Consider the following 21,173-nt stretch of genomic DNA (forward strand, 5'->3'; position numbering starts at 1 on the left):
TTAGGTTTGGTATCTTTGCAGTGGGTGCCCAACCACTGCACGTGACTTTGCTCCATGGTAGGTGTTTATCTGGAGCAGAAATGTTGTTCTTCAGGTAAATTTATAGTGTAGCTGAAAGGATAGAGTTCCCAAGGGTTGGGGCTGGGGGGTGGTATGCACACGTGCATACGGGTGTACACTCAGATACTCCTATGGGTATATGGTGATAGTGGGGATTAGTGACTCCAAAACCACACACACATAAGGAAGTTCTCCAATATTTTCTGAGTTTCATGCACTCAGGTAAGCCCTACGCTCAGCAGCAGCTCTTCAAGCAGTAATCTCTTGCTCAGCATCCAACTACAGAACACTTGACACGAAGCAACAGGTAGGTGACTGCAAAGTCGGCCTTCCCCTTTGGAGTTGGGGGGAAGGTAGTTACAACCCGAGGAGCACCGAGCATGTTAACATCTGTTCTGTCCTTCAGGAGTTGCCAGTGTGCACTGAGGTGATGGAATCCATGTTTCACCTCAAGCTTGCAACAAAAGGGCACGCTTAGTTACCCATTCATGCTATCGTCGTTCTGTGATCTCTTCCGGTCTGTATGACTGCAAGGCATATGGCTCCTTAAATGCACCTGCGGAGGGTGTGTGTGCCTTCACCCTGCACTCTGAAGGACTCGGCTAATGTAACTGGTGATCGTATCTCTGAAGCTCTGTGGCAGTCTCAGAGTGCAGGAATGAAAAAATGGTAGCTGCTCTAACTGATGTAGTTACAGTGGGGCAGGTGGACACGGGATGAAAATATGAATCCCCCTATGCTCCCCAGTTGGAAAATCTGTGAGCTACGTGGTCTGTGTGACCTCTGGGCCCTTGGCTGATAAGCACCAAGGGCTGATAAAGGCTGCCCATGCTGGGCTTTTTGATCATGTTATTAGTTGATAGTGCAGTAGCATCAAGTCACAGTCTATCTTGGTCTTACAGTGAGTCTACTCAAAGGTGGAAATCACTTCCTTGCCCTAGTTTCATTCTGTAGTTGTTCCATATTTGAGATTTTTAAGACATGCCATTAGATTATACTAAGAATTATGGGAAATTTCTGAAATAGAGAAGTGTAAAATAAAACTGCAAACAAATGTGAACAAGCATTCATATCCTTGGGTGACTAAGTAGTTTGGATGTTACTTGCATCACAGCAGGAGATGGAGTCCCTTTTATCCCTCTAATTTTTTCTATTGTGTTTCATCTCATGAAAATATCATTCTGAAAAATAAGCTATTTTCTTTCAAGTGCTTACTGCCGCTCAAATTTAGCTGTAACCTCTATATGCCTCTAATCCACACTCTCGAAGACAAATGAGGGGAAATTTTAGCAGCCAATTGATCCAGAGGAATTGTACAGGGTATTTACACAGAATGTATGTAGGTGGACTAGAAATTGAATGCCAAAATTTATTTCTTAGCGTAACTAGTCCTCTGGACCATTTAAGGAGATTGTTTGTGCTATCAAATGCAGGCATAAGTAAAGGTAAATAGCACTGGTAATACCAACCAGTAACAATGTCACCACTGATAACTGTAGCAGAGGGAAGGTAAGTGTGAACTGTGAGTTCATTAACCAAATTAACATCTCTGAAGATGGTATGAGATGAATATTTTTGGTTTTTACCATGCAGTCTGTAAATATTACTTTTTGGCTTCTGATATTCAGCAGTGTATTTGCTTTAGAGAATGCAGCTGTCCAAAATAAATGCTGAGCATCCCAGATATAGCACCATAAAAAGATTTGGGATGCAAAGCAAGTATTTGGGTGGAGTCCAATTTCATTTGGCATAAAGCAGCTGTAGGTTCAGGTGGCTGTCAGACTTAATCCATTTTTTTTTATTAGGTTTTTTTTTTTGAGTTGAGGGGGATCTCACTCGCTGCTTTCTGTCACTGTCTTTCTCTGAACCTTGCAATGTCCTTGCTGGGAATGGCCGGTGCAGTGCTCCACGTCAGGCTGTACCTCCAATTTAACGTCAAAACAGATTCTGTGTGATGTGCTCTATATTTAGATTACAATTGCACATGCTTCCTGTTTCGAGGTAATATTCACGCTCTGAACTAAATAACCAGAAGAGTCAAATGTTTTTATGTACATTAGTCAAAAAGGTCACTGCTGTCCAGTCATGCAGTCAAAATGCACTGTTGACTGTAATTGGACATTTAACTGGTACTTGATACAAGAAAATTTAATTACCATGTATTTGGAATGTAAATGTGCTTTTCACGTGGAAACATTTAGGGCAGTACACTTATGGTAATAGGTGGCCAGATGAATAGGGACAATTACAAAATATTCATAGATCTACCTTTTATCAGGAAAAAGTCTTAATATGTTTTTTATAAACTTAGTAAATTGAGATTGAATATCGACCACTGAGAATGTGTTTCTTAAAAAGTGCCCTAGGTTTCAGTTACAATCTGTAATTTTTGAGAAAACAGAAGTTGCTCTGTGCGGGGAGAAGAATTATACTTTCCACAGTATTACATTGCTGTCATGTTCTGTAATTGAAGTCAGTGTATTTTTCCATCATGTCTATGCATACACAAGGCTCCATTGTGTATTCCTCAATGCAGAAAATTTAGATTTTATCAAAATTATGAAAATACAAAGCAATTTCTGTAGGTTTTTTAGCATTTAAAAATGTGTTACTCTTTCAGAATTTTAAAGCAGGCTAATTTCTTCAGAACTTTAGACAGTTTAAAACCGTGAATCATGATTGCAGTCATTACTACTTACTGTAGTGATTACAGCAAAGCTTAAGTTGTACAACTGGGAAGTAATTTTCAAGAATACCTCAAATAAATTAGAAGTACAATGTCAACAAGGCTGTTTAGTCCATGTATCTATCTTATTTTCTGTGGAAAGGAGAGCGGTAACACTTAGATGTTAAATTTAAGTATTAAGTTATGACTTGTAATTAATTATGGTTCAAAAATAATCTTTGGAATACTTATATGGTAAATCAAAAGATGAATATTAGCACTTTTTTTTCCACTTTCTCATGATTCTTTGAAATGTTGGCATATGTTTTTTAGGCTTCATTTTTCTACAATTGTGGTTCAGACAGTCGTATAGAATATGCTTGTTACGTTTGGCAAGTTGTGAAGACATGTTGCAACGTAGGGTAGAGCTGTTATTCCTCATTTAAAAAAGAATTGGCCTGAATTTTCAGTGTAATAAAATTCCACAGAATGTTAATTGGCAAGAGAATGAACATTGGAAAGTTGAGCATTGTTTGCAAACACCAGTTTCTTTGGGGGCCTCAGTATAAGGAGGACATCAAACTATTAGAGTGTGTCCAGTGGAGGGTGACCAAGATGGTGAAAGGTCTCAAGCGCAGGACTTATGAGGAGTGGCTGAGGTCACTTGGTTTGTTCAGGTTGGAGAAGAGATGGCTGAGGGGTGACATCACTGCAGTCTACAACTTCCTCAAGGGGGGCAGCGGCGGGGGAAGTGCTGATCTCTCTCTGGTGACCAGAGACAGGACACAAGGAAACAGAATGAAGCTGCATCAGGGGAAGTTCAGATCGGACATTAGGAAAAGGTTCTTCACTGAGAGGGTGGTTGGTTACTGGAACAGGCTCCTCAGGGAAGCAGTCACGGCACCGAGCCTGTCAGAGTTCAAGGAGCATCTGGACAATGCTCTTAGTCATATGGTTTAGTTTTAGGTAGTCCTGCGAGGAGCAAGGAGTTGGACTCGATGATCCTTAAGGGTCCCTTCCAATGTGAGTTACTCAATTACTCTGTGATTTGCTGGAAGAAGAAAAAAATCTGCCCCTTGATGTGAAAGACCTCATTGCTCAGAGGTGGACCATCTTCCACAGTCCTGAGCAAGGTCAAGGAACTTCTAGTGAGGTAAGACTAGGTAGTGAGTATTGACACTCTCTGCTTGATTTCCCAAGCGAACATGGAAAAGCCATCAATTAAAATTAAAATATTATTTCCCTGAAGGATTAAGTCTGTCAAATCTCCAATTTCTAATATAAATAAAAGGGGACTTCAGAGATGCAGATCAGGATTTCCTTGTGATTTATATTCTTCAATGTGATATAGAAAATTTCTACAATTTATTTAAGCCTTCTCTTTTGAATTAATCTTCAGTATTTATCACAGAAGTGTGTTTCTAGGCGAATGGTAGAAGGATGTAAACAAGAGAGGTTTGCAAGGAGAGGGACATAATCTTTTTCAGCTCTGTTTTGGCTAATCACTTCTAACACACGTACTTTTAAAATGCTTTTATCTTTGTATTAGTTGGCTGTAATTCTAAAAAACAGTTTAAAAATTTATTCTTAAACTTAGTGAAGGGTTTGACCAAAATAGAGTTGGCATACTAAAAAAGTGCTGTATTTATGAAGGTGCTCTCATCAGACCTTGCCACATCCCCTGAGCCCACAGACTGGATAAAACTGCATTCATAATCATTAGCTTAAAGCAGCTGTGCCTTGGCTGGTGCTGGGTTGGTAAACCTTCCAGGTGTGATATCTACACCAAATCTGGATGATGGTAATGGCAAGAGAAAAAAGAAATATATGATGTACTGAGCCAGGGAATGAGTGTATAACTGTGCTGTGTATGTACTGCGTAACTGGTGTAAGATACACCCAATGTCGTGAATTCTCACAGAAACACTGACAGAAGAAACTGTGCAACAGCGTGCCAGCGGGGACAGTTTGGGCTAACTGAAATAACTGTACAGGTTGGCTGCAGCCTGAAATGTAAGGATTCATGACTTTTGAAAACAGATTGAAACATCATACCATAGTATTGATTTTTCTTTCTATAAATAGCACTGTCTCATTTTCTTTACCCACCCCACTCATGGTCTATTTGATACCCTGCAGCAGAGTTTTGTAAGCTAGTTGTAGACTGTTTCAGCAACTGTTCAAGGATTTAATGGCTACTTTGAGGTAATATTCCATCTTGCCTGTAGCGTATGACTGCAGTGTAAGCTGGACAGCACAAAACTTATAAGCCACTTTCTCCTCAAAGTTGATATATATTTCCAGATGCAATATTGTACTCTTAACGTGCCTGTCTTGCTCCCATCCTCAGCTTGTTGAACCGTCATTTTGTCTGGTTTTGTGTTGTGGAAATACTCTGAGAAACTGAATTTCCTTCATCTGTCCTCTAATTGCTTCCCCTTCTAAGATAATTTATGTAAGTAAGGTAAGACCTACAGAAAAATCAGGCCAGGAGCCGTGACCTTCGCCGGCGGGCACAGGCAGTGGCTGTGGAGCTGCGGTGCCCCCAGCGTGGTCCCTCCGTGGGGGAGCCCACGGAAGGCAGCCCAGCGGGCTGAAACGCTCCGAAGAGCAGAAGTGGAGGTGTCAGGTGTCCTGGCTGTTGCCGGTGCAAGCAATGCAATTAATATTGGTCTGCATAATGGTTTTAAGATTATGAAAGCAGAGATTTTTTTGTTTTGTTTTGCCCTTTAAATCTTCCAGACTCTAAGGAGCAGCAGTTTTGAGGGCCATTTACTACCATGCCACCTTCTCCTTTATTATGTGCTTGTAACTGGGGTAAAACCTTGCCGTGGGTAGCCTGACCCTCTTCCATGGGTCAGCACCGAGCTGCATCTGCCGCTGTGATGCTCTGACAATCCTCCTCCTCTCTCGACTGACCTTAAGTGTGTGCCATGGCAATCCTTCCCCCTGCCACTTCGGAAAACGATGGGGGGAGGGGGTGCTTGAGAAAATTGCCGCTCTCGTCCCATTTTCATAAAGAAACGTAGTTAAGGAAGGTGAGAAGATGCACAGTGCTGCCAGGCAGAGCTGCCAGTCCCGGCTTCCCGGTAGGTGGGGGTGTGGAATTGGGTTGCCGTTGCAGCCATCCCTCTGCTGAGGGAGGAATGATCCTCGGGTTTCGGGGAACGGGCGTCGTGGGCGCCCCTTGACACTTCTGCCTCTTGCTTTGGCCTGGCTTTTGCCTCTGGCTGAGGCCAGGAGAGCGTGTTGTAACTTCAAACGGATGGTTGCGCGTTGTAATCCTTTTCAACTCTCTTTAACCGTTAGTCCAGTGGAGAAAGCGGGGCGGGAGTGGAGATCGAAGAAAGGAGGAAAAAAGGTCATGGGGAAGGAAATGGAGGCTTGCTCTCGAAAGGGACGCGAAAGGGAGGAGAGCGGGGCTGGCGGCAGGAGCCCCCCAGAGGGGGGGCAGGTGGGGAGGCCAAAGGCTCCGGCGGCCCCCCGCCGGGGCGGGCGGGCCGGGAAGGCGAGATTTGCAGCGGGGCTTCCCTCGGCCGCGGGGTCTCTGCGGCGCTCCCCTGGCTCCGGGGCTTCCCCTCCGCGCTCGCCCCGGTCCCTCACGCCCCGGCAAACGACTACATTTCCCAGCACTTCCCTCTCCCAAGCGGGCTCTGCGGGGAGCCGCGCCGGCTTTCGCCATCTCCCTCCCTCGCAGGGGGCTCGGCACGGCGGCGGCGGGGCGGAGCTCGGCAGCCCCGGCCCCGCGGCCCCGCAGCCCCCCCCGCCCCCCCCGCCCCGTGCAGGCGCGGAGCCGGCGGCGGAAGCTGGGGCGGCACACGGCGGAGCGGCGCGGAGCGGAGCGGAGCGGCGCGGGGCGGCGGGCAGCGCCATGCGGGCTGCCGCCTGCCTCCTCTCCCTGGCGCTCTGCGTCCTGCCCGCTGCCCCAGGTGAGCCGCGGCCGGGGGGCGGGAGGGGGGGGAGCTGCGCCGGGGGCCGCTGCGGAGCCCCGTGGAAACGGAGCCCCCGCGGAAACGGAGCCCCCGCTGCAGCCTGCGCGCCGGGGGCGAGGGCGCAGCCGGCTGACGGGTGCTTCTCCCCTGCCCAGGAGGCGCCGGGCCGGCGGCAGCGGCAGCGGGGCGGCGGGGCGAGAGCCGCTTCGCGGAGCGAGAGAGCATCAGGCCCCTGCGGCTGGTCGCGGGCGGCGGCGGGGCGCGGCGGCCGGCGCTGAGTACGCGGGTGCGGAGCGGCGCGGCGCGGACGCAGGTAGGCGCTGGGCGGGCCTGGGGGGGGGTTGGTGGGCTGCGAGGGGCCCCCTTGGCGGCGGCGGTGTCTCCCCGTCCCCCTCCTCCAAGTGCGGTCTCGCTGCCGAAGGACGGCGGGTGCGTGGAAGCGCTGCTCGGTGAGACGCGCTGCTCGGTGAGACGCGCCGCTCGTTTCCCCGCGGGACCACCGGGATTGCCGGTCCCTCCGCAGTGGGGCCCGGGGGTCGGGGGAGGATGGTCCCCGGGCCGGGCAGTGCCCGCGCAGGCAGAGCCCGCTGCCCGCCGCTGCCGGTGGGCTGGGGGAGCCACGAAATGAAAGTTGCTGTGCCTTTGCGACAGCTGGAGTGGAAGCGCTGCGGCTTCATTTCGGTTTCTGGCTGGAGCGTGGGCAGGGTGGGTTTGTGTTCTGTGGACTCGAATGTGTTTTTAAAAATAGAAGATGGGAATCGCTTGAAATGTGATATGTGAGCTGCAATTTGACTTGCATATTGCTACCCAAACCGGGGTATGTTTTCAGATTTCTGGTATACCAATCCCTATAGCTTTTAACAAATAGCTACCCCAATTTATAATAAAATACAGTGATTTTAATCTTGATCCCTAGGCATCATATTTGAGGTGGTACCTGGCCGTTACATCTAGAGGGAAAAAACATTGAGTCTATGCTGTTATAGACGAAGGATGTTAAAAACGTGTGTATTTGTGGTAACTGCTGACATCCAAGATGAGTTGCAGGCCTTGGTTTCCTCCTTTTCCAATTGACTGCTGTCCATTCAAGAAACAAAATAGCTGAAAAAAAGGGTCTCAGATTTCTTTTTTATAATCCATAAAGTATAAGCGCTGACAGCTTGCATTCATTTTGTGTAGTTAAATAATGAAGTCTCTTCATAGCATATTTATTTGCCTCTAAATGTAACATTCTACGTAAAGATTTTTCAGATGTGAAGGCCAGATCTATAGTACAATAAAATAGGATTCTAAAGGTGCCAAAATGCGTGCTTTGCTTAGAAAAAAAAAATCCTCTCAGCATTTCAGGATTCTTTGAAGACCCTTGAACACTCACAAGTTCACACACTTTGTGACACGTCTGTTTAAAAAGTAGTAATGATTGCATTTGGATCTACTATTAGGATTCAAACTCTGGTCTTACAGAAGAAACTATTAGTTAATGGATTTTGTTCTTCTGAATGTCTCGACTTCTGTTCATCAAATCTTATGCTTATAAAAATTTTCAAGTCACCCTCATTTAGTTGTTAGTATTAATGTTACTCCAACCAGAAAAGAAGTAATGCTAGTGGGTTAAAAAGAGTTAAATGCATTTCTCTCACAGCAGTCTCCACGCTAAACTGAGCTCACGTGTGTAAAGCTCTGCGGGCAACAACAACTTTTCCTCCTGATCAAGAAGTTTCCCTCTGCTGCTTAAAATATCCACAGCTTCTCCCATGGTCTCTGATGGTTGTTACCCACAGAAGGGTGCAGTAGCTGGCAGTGATTGGAGAAAGAAAATTACGAAGCGAAAGCAGGCCAAACTGAGTGGAGCAGTACCGATTTTCTGTGCTTCTTGGACAGGGCACGGGTACATCCTCATTGCAGGATACTGCATCCCTCGCCCGGGATCTGAGTCAGCTCAGCAGTAGTGGACCAGCAGCGTGGCTGCCTTTGCTTGCCTTGAAGTTTTGTGGAAGCTGTATTGAGGAAGGTGTTTTTGTATAATAGTGTTAACTGTTGCATTTGAGTAATTTAATACCCTGAATTTTAAAGTCTAGCATCCCATAAAACAACACCCTTATCTCTGCAGAATGCTTATCAAAGTTATGGACTAACAGAGTTAACTTTTATGGTTGCTTTTGGGTGTCTGGTGAAAGTCACACGAAGTATAAAGATGTGGAGTGCTGGATGCTACTCACACGTGAAGAGACACCCATGCCTGCCCTGAAGAGTTAACAGTTTGAGATCAGTGGCATATAAAGGGTAGGGGAACAGAGGTGCTCTCTCCATTAATAAAGTTTTCATATGTTTTAGTTTGTTTAATGATTAAATACACTCTGACTGTCTCCATGCCCTATTCTATCCATTGCTAGTAGTCCTTGGACAGCTATGTATCAGAGTTAGAAAAACTGGTCTTGAATAGATTTCAAACCAAAGCTAATGGCTTTGTGGAGTAGTTTAGGGAGGATGCTTCTTGGAGGAGGTTGAAGCATTCAAGAAGAGTCTCTGATGACTGAAGGACAAGCAGCCATGTCTAGAAAAGCAAAGATACCTGAATGGGATGGTGCAGAGGACTAGACAACGAGGCTGTAGCTGTTGAATTAACATAAAACGATGTAATTGTGTTTTGGATTGGATAGAGATAAAAGGAGAGAGAGAGATAAGCTGGAGAGAAGGAAGTCGCATTAAATCGGATCAGATTCCTTTAATTCCTGGATGAAAGCTTTAGCTGCAGAAAAGGGTCAGAAGTTGTACAAGAGGGATGCAAGCCTGAGTTTGGAACTGCACAAAGGAAAATGAAGATGGTGGTTCAGGGGAGAGCAGAAGTAAAGCGTGGCCTTTGCAGATCAGGAGTTTCAGAACAGGCTTATGATGGAGTTGAGCCAGAGGAGTGTAATACGAGAAAAGGAATTGAGAGAAGGGAATCGAAGGCAGAAGTGACTGGGAAGTGATGGTTGGCAGATTTCTAAAAATGTATGGGTTTTTTCAGCATTTGTTGAGGTTTTTCTCTAGCAACCTCCTTTGTTTGTTTGTTTTGGGTTTTTTGGGCCATTGCCATAACTACTGAGTGCCTTCGCAATGTGCATGCTTTACTCCTCAGTAGTAAAGGAAACAGTCTATCCAGTCATCCTCCAAACCCAGAATGTAATTGCTTAAGAAACAAAATCAATGTGCTCACAGTTGTAGTTGTCCAGGATTGCTGGGCTTCAGAGCACAGCACAAGGCAAATGTTGTAGGCTATTATATGTTCATGTCATTAATGTTTTAATGTATAGTGGACGTTGGAGAATTCACGGGACTTTGGGTTTCTGCTTTTAATTCCATTGTGGAATAGAATCACTGCCAGTATCTGTGACAGTCCTGTATTTCAATTTCTCTGTTCCCCAAAGGGGGCCTACTAGCAGCTGCACAGCACTTAATCTAAAGAGTAATCAAGATAAGATATATCTGAGAATATGCTAATATTAATATTATCATTAATGCAATCCAGGATTTTAGTAATGGACACTTAATTTACTGTTGCATAAGTAAGCCTATTAGAAGATGAATGGCCTCTATGGCAGGGGCATTCAGTGCAGGCTAAACTAAGATTTTTGTATTTAAAAGAAAGTTAAGTTCCTACTGTGGGCATTTATGAGGAACCTTTTAACTCCATGCCTTGAGCCTTGTTTTGCTGTTGTAAGAAGCACATTGGAAATCACAAGTTTCTTGATGCTTTTGAAACTAAGAAATTAACAGACAGAATCCAATAGAACTGTTAAGCAGGTATTGTTTATTAGCAGCGCTGGGGTCGCCCTGGGGATTCTCCACCGTAAGGGCTCCCAAGAACTAGCAAGGGACATCAGTTTACATACACACAAATCATACATATTCATTTGATTTCCTGGAAAGGGGTGTCTTATGATAATGAGTTCCTGGAATTAATTTACATAGTCTGAGCATGCCTAGTAGAAATAGGCTGAGGGGGCTTTGGTGGTCGTCTTCACGGTGTCCACTTTTTCCAGGGCATGCGCTGTGAAGTAAAGTCCAGGTGTCTTCTTCCTAAATCGGTGATATCATCCTCCGTAGATGGTATCTCTGTGTCCTTTTGTTCGAGTTCCCCTTATCTTAGTTTGCCCAAGTGCTCACTGGAGGCTTTGAGTCTGCTATCAGTGAGTTATATAGGGAGCGGTTTACTGTTGTGTAGACAGACAAAGAGGCCTAGGGAAAACAGTTGAGGAGTCCTGGGGAAACAAACACAAGCAAAGATTTCATGCATCACAGTTTAGTCGTGATCAGAAATTCATTGGTTTGAGCTCTTTCACTTTTCTTTAGTCAATACTGTGCAGGCATGTTCTTCGTTAAAATGTGGGAATGCGTAAGCATTCCTCCCCATTGCCTGTATTTGTTCTTCCACCTGTGAAGGAGAGCAAAACAAAAGCACAAAGTATGCCTTTACAAACTTGGGTTTGTACTCTACGTCAGCACCTGATTTGGGGGACCTTTTTCTTAATAATTTTCAGTGGTTCAAATGTTCTGGTTGTGAAGATTGAGATTCATTTTCCAGCTGGAAGTTAGAGTACCAGACCTCTACATACCCTCACCCCACAGATGCCTTCCCTCAACCCTAAGTATAACTCAGTAGTGATCTTGCTCTCAGCTGGAGACTGCCGCTCAATGCCAGCAGAGAAGGATCCCAGTTCTCCTTGAGGCCAGCACTTTGTGGGCATGCTGGTAGGTCCGCACACACAGTCTGAGGGACAGCGTTGTTCTTCTTGTGGCTTTCATTGCATTATGTGTTTTTGATATATCTAAGTGTTGATACAGAAATTTGGGAAATTTGCTGTGATTTTCAGTGGGATCGAGGTCCTGACTCAATGACCTGCTGTGCACATAGATTCACTCATCTCTGGTGGCTTTGCAAAACATTCATAATATAGCAACTTCTGTCTCTCAACCTGCTTTTCGCTTGCTTGTTGCCAGTTGTCATGGAGGTACACTGGATTCCTTCCGAGTGAGCAAAAGGGCTGACCTGGTTGTAGGGAGCCTGACGTGAAGGGCCTCCAGGACTGAACTGTGTCCGGAGATAGAAGTACGTGTTGCTTGTAGTCCAGAGTGACTCAGTAGTTTTCAGCATAATATTTATTTGTCTTCCACAGTCTGCATTTCTGAATTGTTTGTGACCAAATGATACAATTCCATACATTGATTTGGAAGCATGGCTCACAGATTTCTTAAATAACTTCTTACTGCTAACAATCAGTTGCAGAGAAGCTCTGCTCTGTCATGCTGAGCTCACATAGCTCTGCCTGCACTTCGAGTTGAAATCTGCGTTAGTTATTCAGGTGTTGCCTAGTCTTTGCTATTGGATTCTCTGACTTCTTGGCCTTTTGCCTCTAGTCCTCGAAGAGGATATCCCTGTTCTTTGCATATGCTTCTGAAACTGCTGACTTTGTCTAAAACATTCTCGGTTTCTGTTCTGATGCTGTCAACTTCTGTTGGTATTATAAGTTCCTGTGTTGGGTGGCTCAAACAATTAGTAATTTTTTTGATTAAAAGATGAGTTCTGACTGTTGAAGGGCTTATAAAACAGCTCTAGAGTTTGGGACTGATGGATGATGACTGTGGGAAAGAGAAGTGTCATGAGAAATTGCCCAATTAAAAAAATTCTTTTCTGCCTACTTGATCAGACGGCTGCTGTCTCTTGGAGAAACTTAGGTACAATTTTCAATCCACCTATCACAAAATCAAAGAGAGAGGAGGCTAATCTGGGACTGAGGCTGTAGTGAGTGATAACGTGTATTTGGTTTTCTTCCTGCCTTGTGGCCTCTTCTCCCTCTTTCCTTAAGGTTTATGAGGCATTAGTAAAATGTGTGTGATAGTTTACTGTATGTTCAATGTATGCAGTTCTGCAGTATTCATGTAAGGATAAGATACTTGACCAACCTAGCAGTATTTTATGAACATGTGAATGACAGATAAAATATCAATAATCATGATGCAGGTCCTGCCTTCCTGAAGAGGAAAAAAAAGTGCTGCAAGCTAAACTTTGCTACAGATTGCCACATGATGCAAGGACATTGAGAGTGCCCTTTGATTTTTGATGTAGTAGGGACTTTCAAATACACCTTTTTATAAAATATATATATTCGTAGTGTGTTTTTGTATTTTATAGGCAAGGAATATTTCAAATTGCTAATTTATTCTTCTTTGCAAGCTCATTTCAGAGAAAGTCTTTCCCTACTTGATGATGAGATTTGTTAAGACAGTAAATGCGTATGTCCAAAAAATCCAGCAAAAAACCTCTGGTAGCTGTTGTTTCAGAGTTCATGTTGCAGAAATATCAGGACTCAAATTTGAGGGGTGATTAAAAGACATAGATATCTTTGAAAATCCTAGTTTGGGTAAAAGGGATGCATGGGAAATCTTTGTTTTGCGGTATCTTCTCTTGCTTGTGCCATAGCAGAGCTAAAAAGAGAGATACTCCAAAAGCTCATAAGACAGGCTTATATACAGTCATGAAGGATCTTAAGGGCTCAGATGTAACAATCCTTACAGAAAGTATTTTTCCCAACATTTGCTTGTTGCCATGATCAGTGTATTAACTGCAAAGTCTGATAGAGAAGTCCTTTCCAGCTCTGGTAATCAATGTATCTATATTCACTCCTGATCTGTGTTGGTGCCCCTTAGTGCAGGATCAAACTGAATATTCTTTCTGCCACTGTTTCACTGAGGATACCTGTTTTGGGACCCCTGTTGTGGCTAATAATCTGCTATAACGCATTCATGATGGAAAAGTGTGTTGCATTCCAAGTAGTGTCATGATAAATTTTGCTGAGATTTACCCAAGTTATGGAGGAACTACATATGAAGTTAACATTCACTCTGAAATAAGAGCATTACGGTTGTATGTGTTACACTGTCACGGTAAATCTGGTATTCTGTTATTCTTCTGGTACTCTGGGTGCCTTTTGTAGTCTTCTCAATAATCATACCAGTCTTTTACTCAAGACTAACACCTTTTCTTAAGGCTCTGCTTGTTGAAACATTATTGCAGTTATCCCGTCAAACACTGCTTAAAGGTCAATTGAACTGTGTAAAACCTTCAAAAGCCTGATAAGGTTCTGCTCTCTAAATTTTGGGTCCTTCTGGCTAGCGCTGGCACAGTGCTTTTCCCTCTCAAATCAGCTCTGCTGAGGTTTGTGGTCCTTTCACGTGCTGTGGCCACCTCCCACCTTGAGAGGATGGGCATCCTTGTCTTTAACTCCCATGAGTTTGAGCCAAAGCCCCTTCTCCTTCCTGGTAGACTGACTTTGTGCTTCACAGGAGGTAGCTCACTGGGCTGTTGCCAGATGAACGGACAGGCCCATGTCTGTTCTCTGAGTCTGGATAACTATGGATGTGGAGGGTGAAGTCCAGTACCATCAGAGGATCAAGCCCACTGCTCTTGGACACAGGATTGTGGTGTCTTCCTATGCAATATCTCTTTCTCATTTATCTGCTGATGTGGTTCAGTTTTTTGGTCCCTAAACAATCTTTTCTCAATATTGTATTTTCTAGAAACAGTATAATTGTTGGCTTCTTGCATATTAACCAAAACTGCTATATTTAACATCTTGAAAAATCACTGCGACTCCCATCTTGTCTCTCTTCTCTCTAGTTTTGACTCCTTTAATTTATTTTAAACTATGTCAAATTTGCTGTGGTTTTCTGTGGAACACTTTCAGACAAGAAAGCCTTTTGAGATCTTCTAGTCAACTTGTTCCCTTTGGCTTGCCAGTGGCCTCCTGAGCAGTGTATGGATATGCTGTTCTGAGATGTCTTTTGAAGTGAGTAAAGGATCACAGAGGCCTGTCAGATGAAGTTTTGCTCTTCATAGCCACAGATGCTCCCTGATAGTATTCCTGAAGCCATTGCATATTTTGCATTAATCTGGGGAGGAGAAATCATTGCTGCAGGGATGAACTGTGCAGCGGCAGCTGTGCTGAGCCACAGCCAAGCATGGAACCATGTATCTCTCCTCAGATGGAGGCATGTTCAGTGCAGAGGACAGCTTTGCCCACAGAAGATTACATCTGTATAGGCTTTTTAATACTTTAGTGGGATGACTCTGTGAGGGAAGGCTCATGTTTTTTCCCAGAAACTTTATTGTGTGAGCGTTGAGCAGCAAAGCTGCCTGAAGAGCTGCATGGGAGTGCTGAGCACGTGTACAAGATGAGTTCTGCCAGGCTGTGGTGTGCACAGGCTGTGGTGTGGGGGTTGGCTGGTTGGGTAAGTTCAAGTGGAAAGCCAATGTCATGTGAAATTAAAGACATGATTATGTAGAAATCAAAGAAAGTGGCAGATGTTTAACTCTTGAGTCAGTAGGAGTCCAACTTGAAAGTTGGGTTCAGTTAAAGAAAGTTAAGAAGCACAGCATTGCTGTTGGGCATTTGCCATCAGACAGTGAAATCTGGTGATTACTCTGGTAATTTGACCATCTCTGATTTGTCTACTTACACCAAATTCACTCTACAATCTCTCTTTTTTATTAAATGAAATGAATGTTACCAGACCAGAAAACTGTAGCAAATGACCATGCTTTAGAAAAAGCATATTCCAGAATGTAATATGAATACACGGTTTAGAAAAAGTTTGTGTGGGTAAATGCTTTTTAATGGTGCCTTGATTCTGAAAGTGTGATGTATGTGAGCATGGAGGCTACAGCCCTGACTTACAGCTCAAAAATTGCCCAGAAGGATAGCAGTATGTAGGAACATGGTCTGTTCCAGAAATGTCTCCTAGAGTATTTCAGCCCCTGTAATTCTGTGGGAGTGAAAAAAAATCCGTCAGCTGTTTCAGAAAATATTTACAGTGAAAATGTTCATTCATTTTGACCACCTAGGCTGTATCAAGAGGAAAAGGGGTTTTGAACTGTGCTTTTCTTGCACTTTTCAACTTTAAACAGGACTTTGATACTTGAATGTAGAGGATGAGTCATATTTAAAAAGTGTTATCTGTGGAGTAGATTGAGCAATGTATTGGCATGCCTAAGAGTCTACAAGTTTCATCAAGCTCTTTTTAGCCTGTGGTGCTGACAAAATGTTAGCAAACTTTCTGCTGTTGCCCAAGAACCGTTTATGGGAAAAGTTAGCCATGTTGGTAGCCTCTAGGTGTCAAAGAGGGCTTGTTACTTACTTCCAGTGGGAAGAGCTCATCTTTTGGTAAGCTTTCTTCTGTATACAAACAAAATGTAAGACCAGTGGAAAATGTTTGTAATATGTCATCCTGTTGCTGAAGAATGTTTTGGTCACTGATACTTTTTATATGAAGGAGCAAAGTTAGTGTGCACTCTTTTTATTATGTTTGAATGCTTTATTTGTAACGTAAAGGCGGTGTTAATGGCGGGTTTTTGCAGATTCCTCTGGTAGTGGAACTCTGTTACTTCGTTTCTGAAGCCTACATGCTGAAAAGGGGGCATTGCTCTAAACATTATTGATTCCTTTCAGAGCTTGGAAAACATGCAGCTAAAAATGACCTCAAGGCACCATCTGCTTCAGTGAGGGAAATGCTTTCACTCCACTTGACTGTTAGATCCGTTGAGCTCTCCTTCTTGCCTAAATGGTGTCCTTGAGACAATAGCCCTTTCTCCCGCTGAATGACACAGTAATCCAGATGAGTTCATCCTCAAGTGCTGCTTACACCGACTGCGTTGCTGCCCCTGTTTTGTGTTCTTTCCCCCTGCAGATGCGTAGTGCATCGGTTGTTTGCCTCTCACGCTGCAGCTGTGCACGAGTAGTGGCTCGTTTGGGTTCTGTCCACTCAAAATTGCCAGGCGTTCTTGGGAGAGGGGGTATTTCACAGTCCTTTCCCTCTGACCTCATGCTGCTTCACAGGGAAGCAGGTTTACCGTCTGGTTGCACAGTGAAGTCCTGTAGTATCTACTGAGATAGATGGAACACATTGCTCTACTGCTGTTTTTTTCTAGCGCTGCTCTTGGTGTTATGTCTGACCCTCTGAAACTCACAGCTGCAGTGGGGGGCAATGGAGACTGCGGTGTCCCTGTGTCACAGGGTGAGTCTCTGTTTGCTCTGCTCCCTGTCTTGGTTTTGGAAGTGGGATCTTCAACAGTTGTCAAAGTCTTTGTATGAATTATGGCAGGAAAAAACATTCTGAACTTCACAAGTTTTCATTCATGACTTTCCTTTGTTTCCTATTTGTAACCCAGTACTTTATTAATCACTCTTATAACAAGGTATTTTATCATACTTTTCCTAGCCATTAGTCTTTGCTGAAGAACCTTGTCAAATGCATTTTAAAAACATCAGGTTGAGCAGTCACTGATTTTTCTGGTTTTGCCCCAACGGCGATGTATTTAAGACCTCTTGCACATTAATTAAATGTGACCTTTTACACATGAGTCTTTGCAGCTTCCCTTACAGAAAAAAGGGGGGGAAAAAAAAGGAGTATGGCTTCCTAAAAATTCTTGCAGTTCTTCCTTTCACTGGGATATGAAGACTTCCACAACAACAGAAGTTACAGTAATTAAGTCTCAGAGGATATCAAAAGTTATAACTAAAATTTTCTTAAAGTCAAATTAACGTCATCCTCTATACATAAAAGCACAGTGAGTACAAGATCTGGTGTCATGGGGTTTTTCTGGTGCTGGAAATGCGTTAGATTGCCTCTTGGGAAGCAGCATCTTGCCCATTCAGTTACTTAAATTTGTCCTTTTAGATCTGTGAGATCAAATGGTAGGTAGTTCATACTAAATTTGCTAGCAGTGACAGCCTGATAGTTTTCGTGTCTTCATTGCTCCATCATTTAACCTTGGGTGAATTTTTGAGAAAGATGAAGTGGAGGCGAGGAAGGAGAGCAAGAAGAGAAGTTTTCAGGGGAAAATAAGATTTATTTTTTCTTAGTCTGTGGTAGCAGTTCAAAGATGCTCATGGTTTTGGAGTGCCAGGTGGAGGTCTAGGGCAAGATGTGTGAGCAGCATCCCACCTCTGCAGGACCTCAGAAGGATCCCTGCTGCTAACCAGGCATTGGATCTGCAGTAGTGACACCTGCGTAATACGTTGCTCTGTTTGTGCTCAGGACTGCTTTTTCCTGGTGCTGTTCCCCTCATCCACATTTCTGGGGACCTCTTTCACTTTACTATACTGAGTAAATGAAACACCCTCTGATTTCAAACCCACAACTAAATAATAAAAGAGATTTTTATGTGTTTTTTTTACTATTGAGAAGAATAATTACTGGCATTTTAGAGGTATGAGTAGTCCTTGCTTCTGACTCTGATTTCATTGATACTATGATGTTTATGTAGAGAAAAACTATTTTAGGTCATGTTTACGACTTTGTCAAGATCTTCATCTGCTGAGAGCTGGCAAAACCCTACCAAAGTGAACTGGGCCATGGCAGCACACTTCAGCTGATGGTGTTTAACTCTCCCTCTGCCCCACCCTCATTTGGCATGGAGAACAGATAAGTGATCCAGGATTCAAAAATAAACATGGACTTCTTAAAATCTTCTCTTATTTCTAGCTTTTCCTCAGAATAAATTACTTATTTACTAAATGTACCCCAAACAGGCAGCTGTAAAAGCCTTTTCATCAAACCATGATTCTATTCTGCAGTTTTTTCATTAAATAACGTTTTTTTTTCCCCCCCAAAAAGCCCCAGAGATATTTAGGTTTATGCAATGCATAAGAAGAGAGCTTGCCTGAAGAATGACAAATAATGATGATTAATATAGTAAATGAGTGCCTATAACTATTTTGAGAAGGCTAGGGAAATTAAAAAAGAGATTTTGCAGTTCTTTAATATGCTGTTATATGTGAATCCAGTTCAGTCACACCGAACTTTTGATTAAAATTAGATATTTGCAAATGGCAATGGAGAGAGCCTGAGGAAATAATTTATTTGCATGTATACCAATGTACACAGCATGGGAAACAAACAGGAGGAACTTGAAGCCATGATGAAACAGGAAAATTATGATGTAGTGGCTATTACAGAAACATGGTGGGATGTCTCCCATGACTGGAGTGTGCCAATTGATGGCTACAAGCTCTTTAGGAGCGATAGACGAGGAAGGAGAGGTGATGGGGTGGTGCTGTATGTTAGGGACTGTTATGATTGCTTTGAGCACAAGTGTAGTGAAGACAGGGTGGAGTGTCTTTGCGTTAGAATCAAGGGGAAGGCCAACACGGCAGATGTTGTAGTAGGAATCTACTATAGGCCACCCACCCAGGACAGAGAGGTGGATGAAATATTCTATAGGCACTTAGGAGAAATCTCACGATCGCTTGCCCTTGTTCTTGTGGGAGACTTTAACTTCCCAGACATCTGCTGGAAATACAACACAGCAGAGCGGGACCAGTCCCGGAGATTCCTGGAATGTCTGGGAGATAACTTCCTGACACAGCTGGTGAGTGAAGGTGCCCTGCTGGATCTCCTCTTTGTGAACAGAGAAGGACTGGTGGATGTGGCGGTTGGAGGCCGACTAGGGCACAGCGATCATGAAATAATAGAGTTCTCTATTCTTAGAGAGGCCAGGAGAGGGGGCAGCAGAACTGACATCCTGGACTTCCAAAGGGCTGACTTTGTCTTGTTTAGGCACCTGCTTGACAGGATCCCTTGGGAGACGATCCTGAAGGGTATAGGGGTCCAGGAAGGCTGGGCACTCTTTAAGAAGAAAGTCTTAATGGCTCAGGAGCAGGCTGTCCCCAGGTGTTGTAAGAGAAGCTGGCAACAGAGAAGACCACCCTGGCTGAACAGGGAGCTTTGGCTGCAACTCAGGGAGAAAAGGAGAGTTTACAGCCTTTGGAAGAAGGGGCTAGCGACTCACAATGATTACAAAGATGCTGTGAGGCTATGTAGGGTGGAAATCAGGAGTTCTAAAGCCCAGCTAGAAATTAATCTGGCTTCAGCAGTCAAGGACAACAAGAAATGTTTCTATAAGTATGTCAACAGCAAAAGAAAGACCAGGGAGAGCCTCCATCCCCTGCTAGACACGGGAGGAAACATGGTAACAAGTGATGAGGAAAAGGCTGAGGTGCTTAATGCCTTCTTTGCCTCAGTCTTTAATAACAAGACTAGTTGTATTGAGGGAATCCAGCCTCCTCAGCCAGAAGGCAGAGACTGGGAGAACGACCCCCCCACAATCAAGGAGGAGATAGTCACTGACCTACTGCATCACACAGACACACACAAGTCTATGGGACCAGATGGGGTACACCCAAGGGTGCTGAAGGAGCTGGCTGGGGTGCTCGCCAAGCCGCTTTCCATCATTTACCAGCAGTCCTGGCTGACCGGGGAGGTCCCGACAGATTGAAAATTGGCCAATGTGATGCCCATGTATAAGAAGGGTCGGAAGGATGATGCAGGAAATTACAGGCCTGTCAGTTTGACTTCGGTGCCCGGGAAGCTGATGGAGCAGCTCATCCTGAGTACCATCATACAACACATGTGGGACAACCAGATGATCAGGCCCAGTCAGCATGGGTTGAAAGGCAGGTCCTGCTTGACAAACCTGATCCCCTTCTACGACAGGGCGACCTGCTTATTGGATGAGGAAAAGGCTGTGGATGTTGTTTACCTTGACTTTAGTAAGGCCTTTGACACCATTTCCTACAGCATTCTCCTGGTGAAACTGGCTGCTCGTGGCTTGGATGGGCACACGCTTCGCTGGGTAAAAAACTGGCTGGATGGCCGGGCCCAGAGAGTTGTGGTGAATGGAGTTAAATCTGGTTGGCGGCCGGTCATGAGTGGTGTCCCCCAGGGCTCGGTTTTGGGGCCACTCCTGTTTGACATCTTTATTGATGATCTAGATGAGGGGATCGAGTGCACCCTCAGTAAGTTTGCAGATGACACCAAGTTGGGTGGGAGTGTTGATCTGCTCGAGGGTAGGGAGGCTCTGCAGAGAGACCTGGACAGGCTGGAGCGATGGGCTAAGGCCAACTGTAGGAGTTTCAATAAGGCCAAATGCCGGGTGCTGCACTTGGGCCACAACAACCCCCAGCAGCGCTACAGGCTTGGGGAGGAGTGGCTGGAGAGTTGCCAGTCAGAGAGGGACCTGGGGGTGTTGATTGACAGCCAGCTGAACATGAGCCAGCAATGTGCCCAGGTGGCCAAGAAGGCCAATGGCATCCTGGCTTGTATCAGAAATAGCGTGGCCAGCAGGGACAGGGAAGTGATCTTACCCCTGTACTCGGCACTGGTGAGGCCGCACCTCGATTACTGTGTTCAGTTTTGGGCCCCTCACTACAAAAAGGACATTGAATTACTCGAGCGTGTCCAGAGAAGGGCAATGAAGCTGGTGAAGGGTCTGGAGCACATGTCGTACGAGGAACGGCTGAAGGAACTGGGGTTGTTTAGTCTGGAGAAGAGGAGGCTGAGGGGAGACCTCATCGCCCTCTACAACTACCTGAAAGGAGGTTGCAGAGAGGTGGGGATGAGTCTCTTTAATGAAGTAACAAGCGATAGGACAAGAGGGAATGGCCTCAAGTTGCGCCAGGGAAGGTTTAGACTAGATA

The 21,173-nt window shown here is 44.6% G+C and overlaps 1 protein-coding gene across 1 annotated transcript in view; it reads left to right on the forward strand.

Annotated features, from left to right (window-relative positions):
- The first annotated feature begins 6,527 nt into the window (after window positions 1–6,527).
- Window positions 6,528–21,173, forward strand: part of ADAM22 (ADAM metallopeptidase domain 22) — a 146,083-nt gene continuing 131,437 nt past the window's right edge. Inside the window, exons 1-2 of the mRNA XM_074835062.1 lie at window positions 6,528–6,654; window positions 6,813–6,970. Of these exons, the coding sequence (XP_074691163.1) occupies window positions 6,597–6,654; window positions 6,813–6,970 (216 nt within the window). The 5' untranslated portion in view covers window positions 6,528–6,596. The remainder of the gene's footprint in view (window positions 6,655–6,812; window positions 6,971–21,173) is intronic.

The sequence above is a fragment of the Strix aluco genome, chromosome 1 (assembly GCF_031877795.1).
Source record: "Strix aluco isolate bStrAlu1 chromosome 1, bStrAlu1.hap1, whole genome shotgun sequence".
Taxonomy (NCBI): Eukaryota; Metazoa; Chordata; class Aves; order Strigiformes; family Strigidae; genus Strix; species Strix aluco.